Source organism: Lonchura striata, chromosome 12 (assembly GCF_046129695.1).
Source record: "Lonchura striata isolate bLonStr1 chromosome 12, bLonStr1.mat, whole genome shotgun sequence".
In the NCBI taxonomy this organism is placed as follows: Eukaryota; Metazoa; Chordata; class Aves; order Passeriformes; family Estrildidae; genus Lonchura; species Lonchura striata.
In genome coordinates, this window is record NC_134614.1 from 10,406,682 (window position 1) to 10,431,257 (window position 24,576).

The 24,576-nt window shown below is 43.1% G+C and overlaps 1 protein-coding gene across 6 annotated transcripts; it reads left to right on the forward strand.

Moving 5' to 3' along the window:
* The first annotated feature begins 28 nt into the window (after positions 1 to 28).
* On the forward strand, positions 29 to 23,057 carry RHOA (ras homolog family member A). Of its 6 annotated transcripts, none has more exons than XM_021533264.3 (7): positions 29 to 130; positions 1,137 to 1,241; positions 7,283 to 7,412; positions 17,097 to 17,254; positions 19,876 to 19,996; positions 21,243 to 21,373; positions 21,798 to 23,057. In XM_021533264.3, the coding sequence occupies exons 4-7, from the start codon at positions 17,099 to 17,101 to the stop codon at positions 21,969 to 21,971; spliced, it is 582 nt and encodes a 193-aa protein (XP_021388939.1). In that variant the 5' UTR covers positions 29 to 130; positions 1,137 to 1,241; positions 7,283 to 7,412; positions 17,097 to 17,098; the 3' UTR covers positions 21,972 to 23,057. The 6 variants fall into 6 exon arrangements, with proteins under 6 accessions (XP_021388939.1, XP_021388959.1, XP_021388933.1 ...); XM_021533273.3 differs by having other exon boundaries at positions 36 to 130; positions 1,155 to 1,241; XM_021533284.3 differs by lacking the exon at positions 7,283 to 7,412.
* Positions 23,058 to 24,576: the final 1,519 nt, after the last annotated feature.

Genomic DNA, 24,576 nt, shown 5'->3' on the forward strand with positions numbered 1-24,576 from the left:
GGAGCGCGCCGCGCGCGGGGCCGGGAGCGCGCACGGCCCGCCCCGCCCCGCCCGTTTCCGCCGCCGCCGCCGCTCGCGCTCGGGCCTGTGGAGCAGGAGGCGGCGGGAGCCGGACCAGCGCAGGCCGCAGGTACCGGGGGGCTCTCTGCCGACCGCGGGGCGCGGGGTGGGGGGGCGGATCGCCGGCCTCTCTTCTCCCCTTCCCCCTTCCCGCCGCCGTCGCCGGGTGGGGCCCGCCCGCCCCCGCCGGGAGTCCGCGGCCTGCGGGCGGGGGCGGCCGGGCCCGGCCGGGCCTCTCGCCGCCACCGCCGCGCACAAAAGGGGAGGGCTGGCGGGGGTGGCCCCTCCGCGAGTTCCTGGGGCCGGTAACGGGGCCCTTTCCGGGCCGCGGGAGCGGGGGAGGGGAGGAAGGGGCGCGGCCCCGGGGCTCTCCCGCGGGAGCCGCCCGCGCCCCGCCCGGGACCCGGTACCGCCGCCGGGCCGTGGGCGGTGTGGCGGGGGCGGTGCTGCCCCCCCGGCCCCGCGGGGTGACACGGGCGGCACCGGGGGTGCCCCGGTGAGTGGCAGCTTGTTGTGTGACGTCAGCGGCGCCGGGGCCGCGCCCCGCCCGCACCGGGGGTCGCCGTCCCGGGCCCCCCGCGGCACACGGGGCCGTGCCGGGCTGCCTCTGCAAGGGCTGCCGGGGGGTTGTGCGCCGCTGAACTTTTATCTCGGGGAGGAATCGGCCTTTGGAGCGAAACTGGAAAGTTTGGGCGGTGTTTTTTGGTGGGGCGGCTGCAGCAGGCCGGGGAAGCGCCGGGGGTGGTTTGACACCACCGGAGCCCCGACAGCCTCACCTGGGCTGAGAGCTGCCCGGTGTTAAAATACACCCCGCATAAACCTTTTCTGCCACGACACCCATTCTTTCGAGCGCGAGAGGAACCTCGAGACTACTGTTTGAGTTTTAAAAATAAGACCCAAAAACTTCTCCCAGAGGTCTGGAGAGTTAGTTATTAGTGATACTCAGGATGAAGTATTGTTCCCAGTCCAGTGATACCACAACTACTTTGATATCCCTTTAAGAGGTGTCTGGAACGGGGGTTTGTTTGTTTTTAGTTGCTGCCTCATATCCAGCTTTTGTTTCTCTCCTCGTACAGTTCACCTGTTTGTTGCAGGGAATTCTTCACCAGCAGTGGTTCCCACCCGCCCTTTCTCTGTGTGATACAGTATTTGGAGAAAATTAAACACTAAGACTTCCCTAGGTAATGTTAAGTTTGTTGTTGCCTTCTCCCCCCACCCCCAGAGCTTAGCCTAAGTGTCAGTTCTGCCATCTGTGTGAATTTGAAATGGTAAACTTCTTCCAGAACCAGACTTCTGTTGTCTTCTTTTTATCTCAGAAATTTCAAAAGTTAATGGTACGTGTCCTAAATGTTTGTGAATCAAAGTATTAGGTTTTCGCATGGCTTTATTTGGGGATTTTTTTTTCCAGTATGGAAATATTAAGTCTTTCCCTCCCTGAAAAGATTGTTTGTGAAAATATTTGCTTGCTGTTGAAGACTCTTTTGATACATGTGTGCTTTCTTCCTGCCCTGTTCTGGTCTTATCCAGGTCTCCAGCCACACAACAACGGCATTTCTCGTTCAAATATACACAGGCTAATTCTGGTACTGATTTGGACCAAGGCTGCATGTTTAAAAAAAGAAAAATGTTAGCCTTATTTCACTTTAATTAGTTCACTGGAATGTTTAACAGCACATTCAGCATAAATGTTTGACATAAATTTGTATGATTTTTACAATAATCCATAAATTTGGATGATTTGTATCATTTAACACTAGAATACATGTGTTTGTCAAAAATAATTTTTCAAGACATGAATGCACCATCACATAAAGGGCAAAATAAATTCAGTCACAGCAGAACTGAGCTGAGCAGCTCTCATGTTATCCCTGCTCACCAAGCTCAGGCTCTGGCCAAGTGCCACAGCAGCCAAGCGCCAGAGGCGGGGAGTTCTCTGAGCCAGGAATTGACAGTAAAAACATCCTAAATGATCTTAACTGCCACCAGGATGTAGGACTGGGGATGGCTCTTCAGATAAGCAAATTGCAAATGAAAACGTTTAGGAGAGGTCTTAGAAGTATCATCATCTTTCCTCATTTTCCGATAGTAACTCTTGGGTTTCTGGTTTTTAGACTTAATCTTTTTCTCTCAATGTATTTAAGTTGCCCAGAATCCTGTGGGCTCTTCCTCACATCTTGTCTGCTCTGTGCTAGATATTTCTGACCTTGGCTACCTTTTCATTAGCCAAGTGTGCCTTCTCAGTGTCTCTACCATTTTACTCCCTGCTGCTTATGGTATCATCAGGTTCTTTCCAAGTCTCCACTCAAACCACCATCTTTTACCTTTAGTACTAAATCTCATCTCTCTCTCTTGTTCTGCTCTGTTGCCTTACAATGTGTTTTTAAACGTAGTTTGAACTAACGTGGAGGAGAAGTGTAATGGGGTGAATTTAAGGAAGTTAGCATGTTGATAAAGTACAGCAAGTGTGCCCTTGAAATCTTAAATTAATCCATTATGAGCTTGTCCTAGTAAAACATATAATAAGGGTGAAACTCTGTAATAGAGAACAGTGCAATGCAAAATAAATGTGCCAAATGACAGCAGACCTTCATTCCATTCCCAGGGCACAGCTATGCACCTGCACACACCTGAATGCATGATGAAAATCCTCTGCTCCTTGCCTTTTGGTATAATTCCTCTCCTGCTATAAATAGTGGGTAGCTAAATAGAAAGAGGTGGTTGCTTATTACTTTTTGGTAAATCTCAAAAATAAGCAAAAATATCCCAAAATACTATCTGTGGTACACTGGTTAAGTTACTGTTACTTTTCCACTGCTGTTCAGTGTCTGGGTGCCTTCTGGTCTTGGTGGGATCTGTTACCACTCATTCTGAACAGTGAATAAAGTAGCAAAGGCTAATTGGAGTTGGTAGAGTGACACTGCCCTGTCCATCCTCTCTTCTGTCCTTTTCCTATCACCATATTTTCATTTGGGAAGGACATTTGAGACTATAAAAGTTGAATTAAAATACCTATAGTCCACCTTTTAATTAATATATTTGCCATCCACACAACTAAAAGCCAGTCTTTCCTAAATGAGTCATCTAATTAAACTAATCAGAAGAAGGTTTGCTGTCTCTCTGACCACCTTTCATGACCAAGATCCCTTGCAAAACAAACAGATGGAGAATCACAAGTATACCCGGTAAAATTGGGCAGTACACCAAATATGAGGTTTTGCTTTCCTCAGGCTCTGACAGTTGTGGGTTTTCTGCTTGCTTTTTTATTGTTGTTTTTTAATCAGAAACAGAGCTCAATTCAGTCTCTTTGCTCAGTTAATTAGCAGTGTTTTGCAGCCATAAATACTTGTCTCACCTGGCCTGAACTGTCACATTTGGAGCAGGTTGCTAGTGTGGATGTGTACAAAGGGATTCCTCCTCCTCCTCTTCACAGTTTTAAGGAAGATTGACTTTGCATGTGTCAGTGATTTGAAAGAACTAGCAGCTGTCCAAGTACCAGTTATCTCTGTTTGCATTCTTTGCTAGCATTTCATTTTTCTTATATTTTACACCTGGAGGCTCTTTATTCTTCACCTCCCATCTGCTCTGTTGAAGCTGTGTGAAGTGAGAAGGCCGTCTCACAGTGGGATCTTGACTGGGTGCTGACCAAGTGAATTGGCTCATTTTTTGACCCTCAGTCCAAGAGCTGTTTGGAAAGGCTGGGTTCCATGTAAACCACAGCAGAACTAGGCTTCTGGGCTTGAAATTGAAAATGTTGTTGGGAGGATTTTAAATTATACTGTGGAATGTTGACAGATGAGAATGAGCATGCAGTTTGGGATAAAGAAAGTTTTAGAAATAAGAATACAGCTTTCAGAAAGTTTTAAGTCATGAAGTTGACCAGAAAAGTAAATAAGAACGTGAAGTCTGGCAAGTCAAATGAAAAATACAAGGATCTGCCAGAGAGACTCTGAGAGAAACATCTTACTAATAGGAAAAAAAAAAATTCCAAGTTCATCAGAAACAAGAAAGGTTCAGGATTCTGGAGGGCCAGTAGATGGAAAAGTGAAAGAAATATTTGATGATGAAGCCGTGAGTAGAAAGATGACTTAATCATCTTTCATCCTATTCCTGTTTCCCATGGAGGAGTCCAGGAGTCCGAAGAGGTTCCCTGTGCCAGATATTCTCTTCATGGAGAACAGGAGTCATTGGAAGATCTGTCTCTGCTTGAATTTTCAGCAAAATAATTTATAGAGCAAAGTAATAAATACAGTTACAAGATGCCAAGACCAGATGGTGCTTGCCCAAGGGTTCCAAAGGAAACTCGGGCCTGAAATGACCGAATTCCTAATTACACTGTGTAACTTCTCAATACCTTGAAGCCACAGAAATAGAAGATGATTTATGTGGTAGCAGTTCTTAAAGATAGTTCAGCAGGATATCACAGTTCAGTGCCTTTTTAAAAAGTAGAAGAGAGGAAAGAGCTAACCAGATGGACCAACAACTTAAAGTAGCAGAAAGCCAGTGTGGCTTTTGCGAAGGAAATGGTGCAGCTCGTATCTACAGGAGGTTTTTGAATGACTCGAGAAGCACAGAGAAGGGAAGTTTGGGACAAGAGAAGAGGGATCTGTGTTACATCTCTGCTGTTCATCATATTCATAAATGAGAAAGGTGTTGAGGATGAAGGGAAGAAAAGACCAGAGCTGATTAGGAAGAATCACAGCTTGTCCTTCTTACACTGAATTACAGGCAGCAAAATGCCAAATGAAATTTGTTCCAGATAAATACAAAGCAGGAGGGCAGTCTTAATTTGTTTATGCACTGATGGGGTGAAAGTTAATTATTGCCACTTAGAAGGAAGAGCTTGCCATATTTCTGTGAAAATGGAAGTTCAGTGTTCGGCGGTGATGAGTTTGTATGAGGGGCTTTGGGAAAGGAATAAAAAAAGGAAAAAAAAAAAAAGCATCATGGCTCTTAGACTTCAACACACTGATCACAGTGGGGTGGTACAAAGAAAGATGTGCTTTGAGATAAATTGCAACTGGAAAAGCAAAGATGAGGCTGAAAATAGTGATCAGAGATAAGGAATGGATTCCATACAAGGGATGCTTAAAAACATTTGAACTCTTTAGCTTGGCAAAGATATGACCAAGCAGTCTGGTCTAGATCAAAACTGATGGTGCCTCTCCCTCAGTCTGCACTGAGACCACAGGGCCAAAGAGTGCTTTGAATGACAACAATTTATGTGGCTTCAGAACCAAACAGGTGAAATGACAGGAGAAAACACTGTCAAATGTTGGGCTGTTGGGCATAAAGAATAAAAAGAAAGAATTACCCCCAAGCTGTCAACTGAGAAAATACACTTCTGGTGGTATCAGTGCATTCACTCCTTCTTTTTCTCTGTCGGAGATACTTGCATGTGTCAGGCAGTGTTGGGCTTGCTGGGTGTTTGATCTGAACCAGTGCAGTTTCAGCAGATGTCTTGTGGTGGGAGAAGAGGAGGAAGGAACACAGGTGAGTGTCAGTTGTGGGTACAAGTAGATGGCTGTCTGCAAAAGTTAGTGTTAGTTTTTCTTCTCCGTTTGTGCTTTACTGCCAGCACCTGAAGACAGAGCCACCACGCCCAAGCTGAAGCCTGCCTTGCTCAGAATGAGGTGCCCCACATCCCATCTCACATGCAGGAGGTGTCTGGGAGGAGAAAACACCAAGAAAAAACTGGCTGAAATGCAAAGTGTTTTGCAGATTACACACGTGTGGAAATCCACAGATCTACTATAATTACCTCAATATTAAGCCCTAATCTCATTTTGTGCAAAGTAATCTTGGGACTCGGTATTGCATAAGAGAAGTGCTCTTGTAAGTTGTTGTTGCCTACAGATAGCAAAGATGTAGTCAGAGGGGGCAAATGAGCAAGAATGTTCCATGGGGGAGGCAAGGACAGCAACAACAGTCACAGATCCTGAGGACAGAATCCTTCTTTCTACCCCCAAAATCCAAACTTTGTCTTCAGCTTTGGAGAGAGACTCATCATGGTAGAAGAAGACAAGGGAGAAATTAGTCAAATTAGTCTTCTTCCCTGGGTTCTGAAATGGTGTTAATTTACTAATTATGTATCAACAGGGAGGTGAACAGTATAGGGGTGAACTTTGCAGGTAATTGATCAGGAGCACCGTGCTAAGTTTAATGTTAGAAAAACAGGATACACATTGACAATGTTAAGATAGAGATTTGCTTGCACATATTGCTGGTTTAGTTTTTTAAAAATTGACTTAAACATGCTTAAAAAAGGTCTTTCAGGAACCTTCTTTTGCAGTGTTTTTCTCCTACCAAGTGTTGAATGTGAATTGAATAACCTGGCTTGGAAAGGAAATGAAGGCATCTGTTTTGTTCACACTTAAAAAACAGTGCGAGAAAGCCCTACAGATGAAATAAGAGAGAAGTAGTAACTGAACATAGAAAATAGGAAACAGAAGCTCACAATTGCGGAAAGTAACTGGGAGGGAAAAGGAGCTCAGATAACTATAAAATTATGGATCTAAAAAGTTGAAATGTGGTGAGGCCTTGCCATGTGTCCTGCTGCGAGGCCTGCCTGTCTTTGCTTTCAAGCTGGCTTGTCCTGTTTGCTCTTGTCCTGGTTTCAGGCCCCACCTTTGCTCACTGCTCTTTAGGGTCTGAGAGAAGCATCCAGTTGTTTTCTTCTGTGGTTGCGTCTCTTCCAGACTGTCCTTTTTCCAGTTCTGCTGTAGCTGTTCCTCATATGGTCACTGTTGTGTAGTTTAATCATCCATGTGCCCTGCTCTGAGTCATTTCCAGTTCATTTATAGCCTTTTGACATGGGAGGATCACAGCTGCACACATCAGAAGATGCAGTCATGCGATGGATTCCTACATCATCTTAATGATTTCTGGTTTGTTCCTTTTCTCCTAGTTCTTAATACTGGAATCTTTAAAATTGTGGCACTTTGGAGTATTGAGCTTTTATTTCAAAAGAATTAACTATATAACCTTTGAATGCTGTCCTTGAGTGGCAGTGATCAGCTCCCAGTCCATCATTTCGTATAGAAAGTTGAATCTGGTTTTTACATTGCATATCACTTCACATTTCTCTCTTTCAAATTTTATTGCCAAGACACAGAGCCTGTTAAAGTTCTGAAATCCATCACAGTTAGCCCTTGCCTTTATTACCTCTACATCTTGACATCACCAGTGCATTTTGTTGTATAGCTATTTTTCTTCACTTTTTCAGGTCATTTATGAACGTTGAGCTGTGCAGGTTCCACGGGTGTTTTTGTGAGAGCACTGAGCATTTCCTTCTGCCTGGTTTCCTATCTTTTGGCAGTTATTTATCTATACACAGAGAACTTCTGTGCAATCAGGTATTCTGATTATCTCATTAAGTTAAAAAAAAAAAAAAAAAAGGTTGAATGATATTGCAGACCTAATCTTACCAGATTTGGTAGTTGACACTTCTGTTTTGATATGTGTCTTAGCTCTGAAGATCTCTGGCCTGAAAATCAAGGGGGGGCAATGTAATTTTTTTTCCAGAAAGCTCTTTACATACTGCAGCAGTTTGAGTTTGAAAGAATGCTAATATGCAGTAATAATAAAGAGAAGTAGGACAATCTTAATGATTGTAATCCCATCAGACTAAGACATCAATCCCAGGTTCAATAATGGAATAAGTAACAAAGTGTTCAGGAAAGAATTAAGGCAGTGTCACTCAGCCTGGACTGGGGAAAATAGAAACAAGAGGTGTTAATTGTTTTAGTTTGTTTCTTAAGTGCAAGTGTTCATCTTAGTCTTCAGTTAGTAGTTGACAGTAATTGCATGTCATTTTCAGAGAGAAAAGAATCCAGAACAAAATCAAAATAGTTCATATTAAATTTAGTAGAGAGAGGGCAACTGTGAAAGGCAAGTGGAAGCTCAGGTGAGTATGTATGTAGTGAGAACATGAAGGAATTGGGCTTTTGGGTTGTGTTTTTGGGTGGTCGCCAGGAAGAAATGCAAAATGCCAGTAATGGGAAATTTGCAGAGTCTGAGGAAGTGACAAGGAAAACTTCATCATAATGCAGAAAATGTAATTGACTGCTGGAGTGAGGAGCTTGGTATGGCGTTCTCTGTTGCTGCTATTTTAAAGTCAAGATGATCTGCACTTGAATTAATGCACGGGGTGAAATGTACTGGGGAATGACCAAGCCGTGGCTTGTTTGCACTTGAAACGCATCTCTGGGTGTGGTTCTCTGATACTCTGTGAATGAATTTAAGACTCCTGCTCTTGGAGCTGTGCTGCAGCAGCCCTGGGGCACTTGGAGCCGGGATGGACCCTGTGGGATGGGAAGGTGACACCTCTACCACTTTGTTACTCCTTATGCCAGGAGTAGACAGTCACTACTGTCAAATGTGTAAAGACAAGTTTTTAAAAAAAACCAGCTCTGTGTTAGGGTGCTCCAATCTGGAAAGGCTGTTATGTGAGCAGCAGGAAGAGGGTGAGCGGAGGCAAATTGTTCACTCCCTTTCCATTTCGGAATTAGGAGGCAGTAAAAGAAACTAATAGGGACAATCTTGAATTTGAAGGAAGTGGCTTTAGACAATGTGTAATTAAGTTGTGGGAACTCCCTCCACAGGATGTTGTGTGTGCTGGAAGTTTACATGGGTTCAAAGGGAGTCTGGACAAGCTCATGGAGGAGAAATCTGTTTGAGGTTACCAAATTCATGGGAACCACATCTGACCCAAGAGGCTCCTGAGCTGAAGGCTGGCGAGCATGCAGAGAAAAGCTTCTTGGTCATTTTTTCTCCTCTTTAGTGCAAGAATCCAGTCCTGAGTTTATCCAAAATACCAGGCTCTGAGGTGGAGAGGTCTAACTCCTAAGTCAATGTCCCTGTTTCCATGTGTGTGGAACCTGCAGTAGATTCACACCTGTGAGTCTCTAGGTGTAAGTTTAGGTGCAGAAACAAGTTGGTCCAGTGGTCAATGTCCATGCTGGAGCTGTTTGTGGGACACAGTGCTAGGTGTAGAGGGTTGCACAGGTCATGATTTGGGTGTTTTAACAGAAGATAGTTTGTGTGTTCCTGGGAGCATTTGGCAGTGCTGAGGCTCGTTCCTGTAAAGCCTGGGCAGGTAGAGGGAAAGAGAGCAAAGCAAAGTGTTTTCAAGCCGATTTATTAGAATCCAAAACAATTTTCTTCTCTGAGAGGAAGATGAATTGTGTGTAGTCACACAGGATTTTTCCTGAAGAGGAAGGCAAGGGCAAAGGCTGTAATTTGATAGGATGAATCCTGCTTTGAGACTTCACATGATATCTCAGATTAGGCGTGCTGTGCCCACATGACACTCAGCATGGATCTAGTGCTGACAGCTGATTCAGGTTTCCTCCAAAACATTGCACTGGCAGGTTTTGTGCTGCATGAGGAATCTCCTGCCCCATCACAGCCATTGCAGAGGCAGCATAAACAACTCAGTGTCCTTAACGAAGATGCACTGTATGCCCATGCCTATTAAACACCTATTGTGTACTTTTGGATAACTCTTAATGACTGTATAAAATTAATCAGTCATTAAAGGTTCACTGGGGCTGGCAACCAGTGTTGCTAAGACCTAATGCAGTTAAGCTGACCCTGTTCCCAGTACTGGTGATGTAGTACAAAGAGGCTTGAGCTGGTTATTTGTGGAGTTAGCTGAGACCTGGGGAGGTTTATTAGCTGGGGGTGAACACAGCTGTGCTGCTCCTGATTTAAAGCTGGCTCTGGAAATGTACGGCTCTATTTTCAAGGCACTTTTTCCAATCTACTAAAACATGCCAGACTTGAGCCTGGTCGACATAGGCTGAATGAACTGTTATCAGAAAGCTGAACACTCAGCTTGCTTTGTCCAAAGGCCTTCCCAAAGGACCTGTGTTCAGTGTTTAATCCCATTGGATACTATGCTGACCTTCTGTGTCAGTTTTTCTATTGTACTTCAGTCTTACAACAGAAAAATTCCATTTCTCTGTGGGTTAAATTTAATGTGCAATATCAGTAGCCTGCCCTATGCTTTGCCACCTTTGGAACTTTTTTTCAAGTGTTAGATTTCATATGTAACCCTCCCAAAAAGCCCCAGCAGATTGCTTCTTCTCACCAACTGCTCCCACATAGTGCTGTAGTTAGAAATAGGTCTATTTTGCAGTACTGTCAAACTGCTTTATCTACTGGCTGCAGTAAGGAATATAAATATAGCTATTTCTCAAAGGCCTTGTTAGCAACACTTAAAATAATGTGGCTTTTTGGTTTATGAGTGGAAATGTCCATAGACAAACTTGCACAAAATTAGGAAAATCTCAGTCATTACAATGAAATGTGTTGGCTGTCTCCTTGATAGAGGTGACCACATTCATGGTTTTTAGTGCTTTGATTCTGGTGGCTTGTAATTGAACTGAGGCTGCATCCTAGTAATGCTTGATTTCAGGTTGTTCATGGTGTCAAAAGAGTAAATCACTCTGAGCTCAGTGTGTTTGCCTTGACTGTCAGTGTGGCTGTACTGATCAGTTCAGACAATAAAAAAGTGGTTGCTTTCTGCATGCTTTGGGGTATGTACAGATTCCAGGATCTTTTAGGAACCCTGTTGCAGAAACATGGGTTGTATCTGGTTCCTTTATGTGATTGAGTCACGTTTTTCCATAATTTTTTTCTTACTTTTCTTTCAGTCCCAAGGCTGTTGACTTCCCAGTTTGCAGCTTATCTAAGAGGTGAATTGGGGTCACAGTTTCTTTTACTTCACAGCTATTGCTATGGAAAAGCAGGGCTATCCTGTGTTGGTTATGTGGCGAAAAATATGTGTGCATGATAGCACACATAGGCTTACATAAACTGAAGGAAGCTGATTTAAGGTAGCAGGATTAGCATTTCAGCAGCAAGCTGCAGTATTTCTGGTATTTGTTTGTATGTGCTTTCACTAATGAGAAGTGAGCATCAGAAAAGGATTACAGAATGTATAGTTGCTGACATTCTCCACTGGGACTTGAGTGGAGGAGAAGGTTGAGATGCTTGCCTGCTGTTGGAAATGTGGGAATTCTGGATTCTGTTCTAGAGGAGTGGTTACATCCTTCTGCTGTTCTCCTCCTGGCCTGTTTGTCTGACCCCTTCCCTGGTCATAGTCTTTGGGTTGCTTCACCCACTCAGATGGTTTATGTTCAGTCTCTTTCTTCACTGACTACACAGCTGCCTAAAATCAGATCTGTTTCTTTGGGGCTGATCTACTTTGCACTCCAAACTGCTTTGCTAGTTCTCAGCATTAATATCTGACGTTGCTAAATGGCCAGAATAAAACTGTGAGAAAAGCCTGCTCATCCCCTCTTGATCCCTGGAGTCTTTGGGGAAAACTCTTCCTTCCTCCACCTCAGACTTGAACAAAAGTGAGTTATTTTAAGAGTAAATGCAGGTGCTGAGGCAGAGGCAGTTGAGGGACTGGGACAGAGTCAGTTCTCCCCTGTGGTAGGTAGAGGGCAGGGCCTCACTGGTCAGGGTGGGAGACACTTGAGCAGGGTTTCTTCTTCTGGTCCCTCAGCCTGGCTCTTGTTCATCCTGCTGCCCAGGGCAGGGCTGACTGAATGAAGGGAAATAAAGCAAGTGAGAAGAGTGCCAGGCTGTAATTCACTCAAAAGCGAACTGCTTCAGTACTGTGTAGAGGAGTCAGCAGCAAGGCAGTCTTTCTAAGATTTCAAAACCTTTACCTTCCAACATTTTGGTTTTAGGAACTTGAGCAGGATTAAGTGAGAAAGAATTTAAAGGATGTTCTTCCCCCTATCCCCTGCAGCATCCTTACTGCATGCTGAACTGCTCTGCTGAGTTATTGCTGACATACAATAATACAGAAATATATAATTTATTTTTTTTTTTACAAAATTCTGCATTATGCAAAGGATCTGCCCATATAGCATAGCAGACAGCATAAAATTACTAGTAGTTAATTGGGAATTGAAATTAAGTATAGTTGTGATATCTATGTGATGATAAAAGGCTGTTTCTTCCATCAGTTACTTTCTCCAGGATAAGATCCAGAGTGAGACAGACAAACCTAGCATGTTTGTTGTCAGTCTGTCCAACTTCATAATGTCAACAGCATGTCCAAAATTCTCACTCATGCTGTGTGGCCTTGGGACCTGCCAGAGAAGAGGCACTAGAAAACTTGTTCCTAGGAAAAATAAATAGCATGCTGAAGAGGCAAATTCCCTTGCAGTAAAGAGTAATACTTGGGGGGAGTATGTTTAAAACATGGAAAAAAATATTTTCCCTATTTCTAATTCTTTTGGAGTATTTGGTGGATTCCCTTAACAAGCAGGGCTTTATGCTGCAGCAGTCTTGGAGCCTCACTGCACTTAGAAACAGCAGCCTCCTGTAACAAGGATATTAGTGTGGCAACTCAGCAAACAGGAGCTCCTTGTGTTGCAACCTCCTGTGATGTTAGCGGGATTGAGTAAGTGATGTCTAAAGCTCCTGTAATACCTGTGAAAGACTCTGGCTGAGGCTGGGGAAATATCATAATTGAATCTCTTCCATTCAGATGAGTCACTTGAGTCACGTTGTGAGAGTTTCCACTTTGAATCTAGGAGGCTAGCTGGTTTTGAGAATCCTATAAATGCAAAGGTTGGAAGAGTGGTTCATTAAGAGTAGGAAAAATTGCAGATCTCTTGCCTTGCTGCAGAAGACAGCACAGGTTCTCCTAGAAGATCACTGCAGCCATGCTGTTACACTAATTGGGGTAAATTACTTCTTGCTCAATGTTCTGCATCATCAGTGATGCAGTTCCAGCAGCTTTCTGGGTTTATTGGACTCTCCCTGCTCCATGTGTTCTGTAAAAGGATGAATGTGTAGTACTTTTGTTCAGTTACAGTGAGGCAGTAGTAGCTTGGGTTTGGTCTGTTTGTTACACCCTCTCAGGTAGTTCACGGAGGTTTCTTAGCTCTGAATGTAGGCATGTGCTCACTGGTGAAAAGCTGTGCTGCAGCAAATAGTAAATTGTGTGTAACGTGCATCTTAAATGAAACTCTTTAGGCCAACAAAATGCTTTGATTCCCACATACTGCTGGTACAAATTTCATGTATTTCCATGTTTCAGAATACTTGATGAAGAAAACCAGAGCATGTCAGAATGCACCAGAAAGACCCAACTGCTGTGAATGCTGTTAGTGTTGTCCTTGCAACACGCACCACTCAGATGCAGCTCCATTCTAACAATCCAATTTTTTCTCTATTGTGCTACCAAGATGTTGTTTTTCTGAATCTTTGCCAGACCTGACAACCCCTTACAGCTGCCCACTGGAGAGGAATGTGTTTATTTTACCTAAAAATAACTAGCTGAAATATGCTGATATGTACACTGAATCCTCTAAATTACGAAATTCAAGGAATTCCTAAATTAGAAAGTGTTCAAGGTTGGATGAGGCTTTGAGCAAACTGGTCTAGTGAAAGGTGTCCCTGCCCATGGCAGGGGGTTGGAATTATATGATCTTGAAGGTACCTTCCAACCCAAACCATTCTATGGTTCATTGATAATGATAAGTAGAAAGAAACAGTTGTGATGTTTGGAGACTTCCTTCCGAGGTGGGTGGAGGTGTCTATCTGATGATCAGAGCTGACATCCTGAGGTGTTTATATCTACCCACCATTTATAATCTGAGCTGCTTCTGAAAATTGGAGGTTTTAAGTGGTGATCTTTGCCTCCTGAATTGAATTTTATGCAACACACTTGTTCTAGAAGAAATTGTTCTGTGCTAATGCTGTGGAAGGTGAAAATTCAGTAAAAAATATAAGGATGCCATGGGTCACCAAAAAATGATAATGTGGTTGAGTCTTTTTGTGACGGTCCGGAAGAATCCTCTAGAAGCTGATGCTGAGGGAATTTTAATTCCCTAGATTTTGAATGTACTAGATGGAGGGGACTGTTGGGCATGTTTGATCTGGCCTGGTGATGGTCCTGCACAGAACTCTGTGAGCAGGAGAGCCTCATGGGGCACGTCCTGAGCAGTGGGAAGGAAGTGGTTAGGCACACACTGCTCATTGGATCCCAATGATGTCAACACATCTTAGGAGACATTCAGACAGAGTTTCATGATAGGCTTTTCTCTGGAAAAAGATACTGAGGAGATAAAATAAAGTTCCTGAAATAATTTATATATATAATAATTTTAAATTTATATATATAATTTTCAAGCTTTTTTTGGGAAGGATCTGTAGAAAGATGTACATTAAATAATGGGTTTGTGGTTTTTAGTTTGTTTTTTTTTTTCCCACAATTGTAGTTTCTTTGTAGACCTTTAGGCATAGCTATGTAGAAGGCCAAAGCATAAAATTTAAATGGCAAGGAACACTTTAAAAATAATCTGAGTGATTGAAGTGTTTAGATGAAGATAGAGTTGATCTGATACTCCATTGAAAAATACAGTTATCCATAGGTGATGCCAAAAGGTCACCTACCCTGGGTGATGCTGCAGATAACTCAAGGCATCACAGGCCATTCCCAGCTACCAGCACAGAAGGGAAGAGGGAAGATGGCAAGGAAGGACAGGTTATCCCATTCCATCAGCCACCCACTGTGTCTCCAGGGCAGTTTCATCAATGGCCTAGATAATTATCTGGGAATCACTACCATTAAACTTGCATCCAACAGACCATGATTAAACTAGAGGACAGAGTAGAACCTGAAGGTAGAATAAACCATCAGTCACTGTAAGGATACATAAAAGTGTGGCAGTGGATACTCAGCTGTGTGAAGAGAAAACTACTCATTGTATAGACATCTGAATGGAAAAAAGTCTGTGAGTTATCAGGAATTAAAAGCTGAATGTATCAACAGTCTTGTCTTCAGGGAAGGGAAGAAGAAAGAAAAAGACACATAATTCCAGATCAGTGTTTAAGCAGCAGGATATCCCAGAAGATCAATGAAATTAATCCTTCAGCTCTGGGCACTCTTCACAGAGCCCTAGGAGAAATACTGGATGCAGCTTCTGGGTTCCACACTTCAGTGAATTCGTGCCAATTGGACTCTGCCCAGAAGGGAGCAATGGGAAAGTCTAGGAAATATGATTTACAGAGAAGGCTTGAATAAACTGGCATTGTTTCGCCTGAAGAGAAGACTAAATGAAGGCATGTATTCTCAACTGCACTGGGGAAAGGGAATAATCCATTTCCTTATGGCTACGAAAAACAGCATAAACAGTAATGGGCTTATGTTACATCAAAGGGCGAGGGTACACATTCAGGGAAGTTTTTTCATTGTAAATACTGTGGAGCACACGAGTAGATTACTTCAGAGGTTTTGTAGGACTTGAAGGGCAGATTAGCCAAAACTGACATTAAATAGCAGTTACAAGTAGTTGATCTTGAGTTGGTACAGAGGACAGATAATTTCCAGTTCTGTAAAATTCATATACTACCATTGCTAGAAAGTATTCAAAGTTGTCTAAAATAATGGAAACAAAACTTTTATTAGGCTTGGATCATTTAAAACCTTCCACAAATGTAAAAATAACCCCAAGTCTCTAAGGTAAATAACTTTAACTTGTGTACATATATATTTGCAAGGTGAAATAACTCACTTTAGACATGGATTTGGATCACTTGAGTAGTGGTGTCTGAGAAGGCTGTCCTTGACCCTTGCTGCTTGCTGGGTTGAAATGGTACCTGGAACATTCTCTGTACCTGGAGCAGAAATACAGAATCTCTGTAATATCCACTGCTTCTTCACCACCTAACTACCAAAGTTTGCTTTTAGATGGTAGTTTTACCTTTTTATTTGATTTCATGAGGAAGAGAAGAGGTGAAAAGGATAAAATGCTTTTGCTGTGTCCTTTAATTCTCTCCTGTGCTTCTTTGAGGCTTCTCCCCTTGCCAGCAGCCCTGGTCATCCTCTTAGAACTTTGTTCTGATTTTGTCATGGCAAAAGTTAACTCACAGGGTGCTCCCTCTGTGGTATTTTGGTCATGCAGTCATAGGTATTGTGGTGGCGTTGCTGTTTGCTCCATTTCCAGGAAGCTTCATGGGATGACTAAGCAGCTTCCCCTGGAGTGCCTTCATGTTATGGAGAAGAAAGTCGTTATGGGTCTGTCCTCACTGCACTCTGGTGTAGGCAGGTCACTCCCTAAATCTCTGGCTTGTCCCTGCATCGGTCACAAATAAACACCTGGAGAAAAGAGAGAGCAGGCACATACATAGTGCTGGTTGTGTTTGCTTTGCCAGATCCAAAACAACCATCTCCTTCGGCCCCACCCTGACTCCAGGCTTTCCTTAAAGCTTTTTAAGCTTTTATACTGTCTTCTTGAGGCCAGAGTTGCTCATGAGCAGGTCATGGATTTGTATGGTCCTGATATAGACCAATCAATTAATCATCAATTCATTGCACAGCAGAGATCTGCGTGGAGCACCACAGGGGTCTCCACTTCCAAGTACCCCCTGCTCTTACTGCAAGCTGACAGCAGGCTTTATTAACCTGGGAGCAGGTTAATGCCCAGGAAAGTGGGTTGAGGGGTGAGATGAGTCCTGCCAAAATCCTTTGCAGAGTGGTGGTTGTAATGTGAGGAACTGGTTACCTTGAGAACCTTCTGTTGGTGCTCTGACGTGGCAGCATGTGCTCCTCAGTCCAGCTGACTGGCACTCTGTAGTTAAGACAACTCAGTGTGATAAGAAAATGTTACTGCCCTTAAATTGAAGCATCTTGTATATGATTACCTGGAATGCACTTCTGAGAGGGTACACTGGGACAGTGCTGCTCACTCACTCATTATCTCTGAGTGCTGCTATCTTAGCCTTTAGAACAGATCAATAAATGTTAAACCAGGCCCATATCCTCTCCTTCCTATTATTCTTGCACCTAATGGGCTCACAGGTATGTTGGTAAGTGCTGGGGAGTGTTTTTTCTTAAAAGGATGGGAATCTGAACTTACCAAGTCCAGATATGTCTTTCTCTCTAAAGGACACATATAACCAATTTAAAAAGTCTTATTAATTGAAGACTTGGGGTTTATTAATTATTAGCATCTTGGTTAAAAGCTGTAACAGTTGAAATAACAAGTGATGGTTTTGTTTTTCAGCTATGGCAGCCATTCGAAAAAAGCTGGTTATAGTGGGAGATGGTGCCTGTGGAAAGACCTGTCTGCTGATTGTATTTAGCAAAGACCAGTTCCCTGAAGTGTATGTTCCCACTGTCTTTGAAAATTACGTAGCAGATATTGAAGTGGATGGAAAGCAGGTATGTAAACCCTTCTCTAAGAGCCAGAACGAACTGGTGTTTGTTCAGAATAAGTGCTTATATTGTAAATATATTTTTAAATATTAAGTGTGTTCCTGTGGAAAAAAAAAACACTGGCCTTGTGAGAACCTGCTCACATCCAGTGTCTGTTTAACAAGGTGCTTCTAACTGTACACAATCTGAGGTTCTAAAAGCTGTGCAATCAGTCTGAGTAGAATGTTGCAGCAGGTGGGAGGGGATGGAGCAATGCAAAGATGCTGAGGGCATTTGGGATACTGGCCTTTGGAACAGAGTGCCTGTTTTAATAGAGACCTGGTGTTGTAATTAACAGAGTCTAATTCCTGGAGAGTTTTTTTTTTTTTCATACTCACTCCTGGCAACATGCAGCATCCTTCTGAGAACAGATGACAGACAGGTTGATGAAGGGGGTTAATTTTTGTAGCGTACATTAGCACTCAAGTGTAGCCACAGCTCACTGAACTTCATCTTTAGTTTGTACTTCAGTACACTAAATAGCAAAATATTTCATTTTAGTTTTAAATATTTTGAAAATCAGTTTTTAATCAGTGGAACCTCTTGAGTTCTTTTTTTTACCATACAAGCAAATGCTCCAGGGGGCAGCTGATCCCTGGGTAGGTTGCCTTCTGCACTTCTGTCAGCAGGGTGCTGGGTGATGTGCAAGATTGTCACTTTCCAGGATACTCCAGAAGCAAACAAAGCAGGAGCTTTGCACCTTGAAAGCTCAGCTATTTACACACCCTCTCAGGCACGCACAGCCTGTGTCTGTTCGGTACTGTAACCACACAGAGCTGACTCTGCCATGGCACTACAAGGTCTTGGTGCTGATGGTGCTGAGCTTCCCTGTTTTGTCCCTGTGTGACATTGCCTTTGCTCTGGCCTCAGGTACAGCCAGGACATTTTTCAGTCCATTCTAGTTCAGATGCAGTGACTGATGGATTGAAATCACTCGCTTTTGATCCTGACTGGAGAAAAAGAGGTTTTTGAGCTAATTTTGGACTTTATGTTAAATTTTATTTCCTAGTGTTGCAGAGATTGATTATTTATAGATTTAGAGAATTATAAGAAGATATTTTTATAAATCTCTAAATTATAAAATTTAGAGATTTATAGAAAGAGCTTTCCTCTCCCATAATGCGAATCAGTAAAAGAAAATTTACTTTTAGACTAATATTAGGACATGTTTTCTCCCCAGGTGACAGGTTCTACAGTTTCTATGTTGTATTTTAGACTCTAAAGACTATTGTTTGAAATATGTTCTCTCTCTTATCACCAAGTCTAACTTCCTCATTCCTTCCTGCCTGAATCTCTGCATCTCTGAATTAGTGAACAAGGAGTCATGACCTATCAGCTATATGCAGCCAGTAGCTAAAGGAAAATAGCATGAGCAGCTTCAGCAGTATCAGCTGATTTTATTTTTGTAACTAGAGGATGTATTTTACCTAAGCTCTTGGTCTTCAGAAAATTTGATTAGAAAAGTTTGTGGGAGAGCTGTGCTTAAGCCTCTTCTGTTTGCCTGCCACTTACTTCTGTCTTCCTAGAAAAGCATTACCAGAAATGTCCAGAAGTCATACGAAGACAAAGAGATGATGGTAGGAGATGTGGTGTTTTAGGAGCTGATTCCAGTGTCATGTGAAGGAACCATCAACAGACGTCTCTTTAAAAATATGAACATTTGCCACAGAATTCACATTTGCAGAGGTGACACTGAGAGGAGTATTTCTGACCAAAATACAGAAGATTATTTTTGTATATATATGTGCAACTCAAGGCTTTGTCTCTTCACAATTTAAACAGTTGCATTGCACATGCAGGCTTATGTGTGGGTTCCAGTTCTGCCCATCTGTATTTATCTGAGCTGCTGTGGACTTTTTTCCTGGAATTTTTGAATGCAAGGGTTTAAAGAAGGCGCCCACTCCGTTGTGAAGGCAGACTCATCAGAGAATCTTAAGCAGAAGTATATGTACCTAAAGAGCTTGATTATAGTTTTTAAAGTCCTTTGCTTTAAATGTTGGCTATTCCTTCTACAGTTTTAAACAATCCTAGTGGGGTGTTCCCACCTAGCTCCAGCAAAAGTAGAAAAACTGAGAACATTAAGTACTTTATTTCTTAGTAACGAGAAGCTTTACACACAAATCAGTTTTGTTCAATTTGTGTACAAATAAGTATGATCTTGACATTTCTTACGTCACTACAGGTTCCAGCTGTAAACCCATTGAAAATGTACATAATCTTAAGCCTATACTTAGTTGATGTTCACTAAAAACTGGTATTTCTGGGATGCTTGTCAGAGAGTTTTCCAGACCTTTGGAGCTGATTCCCTTTGATTCTTCTGTCTTGCTTTTCTGCTGGTAGCTTTTTTGTCCTTTTAAAGAATTGACAATGGTTATAGGCATAAAGAAAAGACTCATAAGCAGCAATAAGTTGATTTTTGGAGTTACAAAATGTAAAATTCCTAATAATTCTCCTGTCAAAGGAGAACTTGTAGTCTCCTCTTTTTGAGTGGTATTGACTGAAATATTTGATTCACTCCTGTTGTGTTCCTGGCTTCTGAATCAGAACTTTCCTGGTGATCTGACTAACCCCTTATCTTAATTTTGCAGGTTGAGTTGGCTTTGTGGGATACAGCAGGACAGGAAGACTACGATCGACTTAGACCGCTTTCTTATCCAGATACTGATGTTATACTTATGTGTTTTTCAATTGATAGTCCTGATAGTTTAGGTAAGTAGATCTCTAACTGAATCAGAACCACTTCTCTGTGCCAATACATTCCCCTTGGGAATTGCAGTGTAGAATGTATTTTCCCTTGGGAGCTTTCCTAGTTTCACAATTGCTGCTGGTTTGAATGTATAGTTTTCAGACATTAGGGAATTTTCCAGCAACACTGAGTATCATGAGAGCTGCAGCAGCACTCTGTCTTTGCTCAGATTGTAAAAATTCTCTTCCCTCTCCTCCCTTGTTGCTCACCAGTATCTGGGTGCCAGGGTCCCTCTGGGAGCAGTGAACTGCCAGGCAGCTTTTCAGGTGTGCAGCATCTAGAGGCCAGCACACCTGAGCACTCCAGGTGCAGCTGCAGGATTAGTATTTTGGCTGTAGTGCAAAAACTGGCTTCAAAACCCCTGTCTAAGTTGTTCCTTCAAGCAAGAAAATATGCCATATTACATAATACTGCATGTCTCTTCAAAAGCTGAATGGAATTTCATGAAGATAAAAAGTGGTTATGCAGCCTGCAGGTACATCCACTGGTAAATCTCAACTGTCTTAAGAGCTTATGAAAGCACAGCCAGATGTTTTAGGCTGTTCAGCATTTCCTGCTATACAGAATTTGTCAAGGTTTTGCTTTCAAAAGCCCCCCAGGTCCTCCTTTCACTAAAAGACTAAAGTCATGTAGGGATGTGAGGAGGAGGTTGCTTGTATATGAGAACAAATTCATTTGCTGCATGCAGGGAGAAGTGGCAGATTGAAAACTACTTACCCAAAGCTTTTGTTTCTGTGTATCTGTAATTAGTGTGTTGAACAGTTCTGCTGCAGTAAGGGGAGAGCTGAGAGGGGTTGTTTTGTGTTGCTTTAGGAAAATAAGCTAAGTTAAAACTTAGGCTTCTTATTGGGCCCATCTCTAGCTTCTGGAGATAATAAAATGTTTATCTTGAAGCAAAATATTCCATAACTTTCCAGTCCTGAATTCTGCATAGTGTTCTTCAAAGTCCCTTTTGCTAACCCTTGTCAGGTAGCTGCTGAAAGAAGCCAAGATGTTACATGTCCTTCAGCCTTCAAATTACTACAGACAGGCTTGTCTTTTTTGGTAACACCAGAGCAGGTCTGTTTGCTTCCTTATGAAGTGTAGAAAAAAGGGCATCAGTGTGGATTATCAAGTTACAACTACTCAGGCAGTGTGTAAAAGCTTTAAAATAAAACTCTCCCTAGAAGTGGGGTTTTGTACAGTCATGCCTCTATTTATTTTCTTCAGAAAACATCCCAGAGAAGTGGACCCCGGAGGTGAAGCATTTCTGCCCCAACGTGCCTATCATCTTGGTAGGAAACAAGAAGGACCTGAGGAATGACGAGCACACAAGACGAGAGCTGGCCAAAATGAAACAGGCAGGTTCCTTTCAGAGTCTCACAATCAATGGCAGAAGTGTGTGGTGGTTGTAGCAGAGCATTAAACAGGCACCTGCAGCTGGCTGCTGGTTTCTGTGGCCTGTCTAATCAACACCTATATACAAAGACTGAGGCATTGATTTGGGGATTTTTTCATAGGCTTTTTTGCAATGGTGGCAAAGAATTACATACATGCTTCATCAGAAATAGGCAATCACTTGCTCATTTCAAAAAGTCTTGCATCTTTCAAGCTCAGAGATATCAGAAAACTGATCATGTCCTCTGGAATTGGGTTTTTAACTAACCAGTTCATTATGTGTACTTAATCCAGAAATTCCTTTGCGTTTGTTGGGAAGCTGGGTGGGAAGAGGAGGAGCAGAGTGAGTTTGGGCTGTTCTCACCTGCTGCTTTTGTGCTGTTGCAGGAGCCTGTCAAACCCGAGGAAGGCCGGGATATGGCAAACCGCATTGGTGCATTTGGCTACATGGAGTGTTCGGCAAAGACCAAAGACGGTGTGAGGGAGGTGTTTGAAATGGCCACTAGAGCTGCTTTGCAAGCCCGGCGTGGCAAGAAGAAGTCCGGGTGCCTTCTCTTATAAAGCGTGGCCAGAGGAAGATGGCCAAAGCAGCACCCTGCACTTGAGTAATTTTGAAGTGCTGTTTATTAATCTTAGTGTATGATTACTGGCCTTTTTCATTATCTATAATTTACTTAAGAGATTTAAAAATCGAGTCATCTTGCTACCAGTATTTAGAAGCCAACCATGATTTTTATAACAATCTGCATCAAATTCATCTGTGCACCCAAGGTTAACCTCAACATTCCTCTAACAAACCTTTTCTGCACTCACAGGATATGCCAGGCGCTAATTGAAGACAATTCTCTATCTTCTTTCTTGTCTCTATAAAGAGAAAAAGCTGTCAACACAGAGGATTGGTCTGTAACTACTTTATAACTAACGTCCTATTCTAATTGAGTACAAACGTTACATGGCTGTATGGAATCGAGAGTAGCTTCAGTGCTATCACATTTAGGAAGATCTGATTTTCATGGCTTGGTGTAAAACATTAATTTGAAAATGTGATCACTCTGAAATGACCAAGTCCCATTCAGCTAAGGAAAAGTGAGGGTTCTGTGGTTTCATGTTAGTTACCTTTTAGTTACTGTGTAATTAGTGCCAGTTTAAATGTATGTTACCAAAAATAAATCTATTTACCCCAGCTTAGATGTAGTATTTTTTGTATAATTGGATTTCCTAATACTGTTACTTGTAACCTCTGCGTTAAGGTGTTCTGGGTTTTTTAAGAAACTGTATTTGAAAATAAAGTCCGGTGGAAAGCAGCTGATCCTCTTCCCCTCTTCATTTGTAAGAGTCTGACCCATTTGAATGATATGAGTGGTCTGCACACCCAGGAACAGTTTTTTCCAGAACGTGCTGTAGAAATGGGAAAAGACAGCCTGCTCACACTCAAAGCTTCTGAACTGTTCAGTTGCCTTAAATTCATTGCTGGACCCAGTTTCAAAACTTTAAAAAAAAAAAAAAAGAAACTTTTTGTGTAAGTTTGGTTACCATGTAGTGATCAGACTCCTAACCTGTGAACTTCTTGCTGTTCTGCAGCCAACTAAACTCTTTCTGTATTTTCATTTTTCCAAGAACTAATAGAATAAAGGCAGTTTTCTAAGCTCCCTGTATCCTGGTGTCTGTATTCCTCACTCTGGGGTTTTGTCCCAGCATCTGACAGCCTGAATTAGAAATAGCATTTTTGATAAAGCTGAGAGAGAATTCACTGAGCAATTACAAGTGCTTTAATACTTATTTTTATTTCCCAGCAAGGGATACCCATCTGCTGTTCATGGTGCTTTCCAAATGCTGCAGCAGAGCCGAGTTCCAGTATCTCACCTGGCCCCTGCAGCGAGCAGTAAATCTTCCCAGGAGCTTTTGATACTCAGCGAGTGCATCACTTGAGTTGGATTTGTCAGTCCTGAGCACGGGACTAGAGGAGCAAGAGGAGGCTGTGTAGGAGGAAGGGAGGAGCAGATGCAGCATTGCTGTGGGAGCATGTGATGGTTTGCAGCAGCTGGGCGGTGCTGGAGCAGTGGCAGGGGTTGCACAAGGCAGGGTGTTTGCCATGGCATTGCATGAGGGATGCCTTCAAGTCTTGCAGCACGGGCTGGGTTCAAGGTGTGGGCCTTGTGCTGCACCCATGCTGGAGAGCAGATTGTGCTGCTCCTGGGGAGGGAGGAAAGGCCAGGGAACAGCAGTGGGCATCTCCATGCTCACACTGGTATTTACAGCAACTGCTGCTGAGCTGAGAGCCTCCTCACTGGGCTGGGTAGGAGGGAGTCCAGGTGCTGATGACAATCCATGTTTGAGCACCTGGCTGCATCCCATAATGGCATCCAAAACACCCGTGTCACTTTTTTTCTTTTCTTGGAGAATTCCTGTTTGCTTTTCCTGCAGCAAAGGAGAAACAGACCCAGCTGTAGGAATGTCCTGTACCTCTGGTCCTTGTCCTTCCTCTTCAGCCACAGACACCCAGAGTGAATTGTCTGACAAGCTCAGTGGTCTCACCCACCCCACCCTTCCCTCCTTCCTCTCCTGGGTGTTTGTCCTCCCCCTGCAGGGTGACTGGGTTGAACAGAGCAGGAAGTTGTCAGCTGTGGCTGTGGGGCTGCCAGGGAGGATTTAATTTGCTGGCCTGTTGACAAGTTTAGTTGCTCATTTGCAGTTCCCTTTTTTGGAGGTGTGTTGCAGTTGAGCAAATCTGGGGGTTTTCAGTCTTGCAGGGATGTGGGGTTGCAGTCTGTTGTGGCCAGTTACAGAACAGCTCTTAGAGGGGTTTGGAGTCTGGTTGCCTGTTCCTCAAAGCCTGCAGCTGTGTATCTGCTGTCCTTCAACCCAGCAGTGACTGTTAGCCCAGTGTGACTGAGCTTTTGCTGACCTACACCATCATCTCAGTTATCAGTCAGCTTTCCTGCCTGTGAGGGCTGGCAGCCTGGCTCCCTCTGGGCTCCTGCCTCTGGACAGATGTGAAGCCACATTTGCTCTGGATGAAACCGAGCTGAGGACACAGATGGCCAGACCTGACCTGGGAAATGAGAGCTCAGCACTAATGGAGAGCGATGCAGGCAGGCAAGGAGCTGTGGAAGAGGCAGAGGAAAAGCAAGGATCCAAGTGCCAGTCCCCTGGGCAGGGGAGGGAG

Excerpts from the sequence above, each read along its gene's own strand:
- RHOA (XM_021533264.3), top strand. The coding sequence starts at position 17,099 with ATGGCAGCCATTCGAAAAAAGCTGGTTATAGTGGGAGATGGTGCCTGT. Across the intron at positions 17,255-19,875 it reads TTGAAGTGGATGGAAAGCAG|GTTGAGTTGGCTTTGTGGGA; the intron begins GTATGTAAACCC and ends TTAATTTTGCAG. Across the intron at positions 19,997-21,242 it reads TGATAGTCCTGATAGTTTAG|AAAACATCCCAGAGAAGTGG; the intron begins GTAAGTAGATCT and ends TATTTTCTTCAG.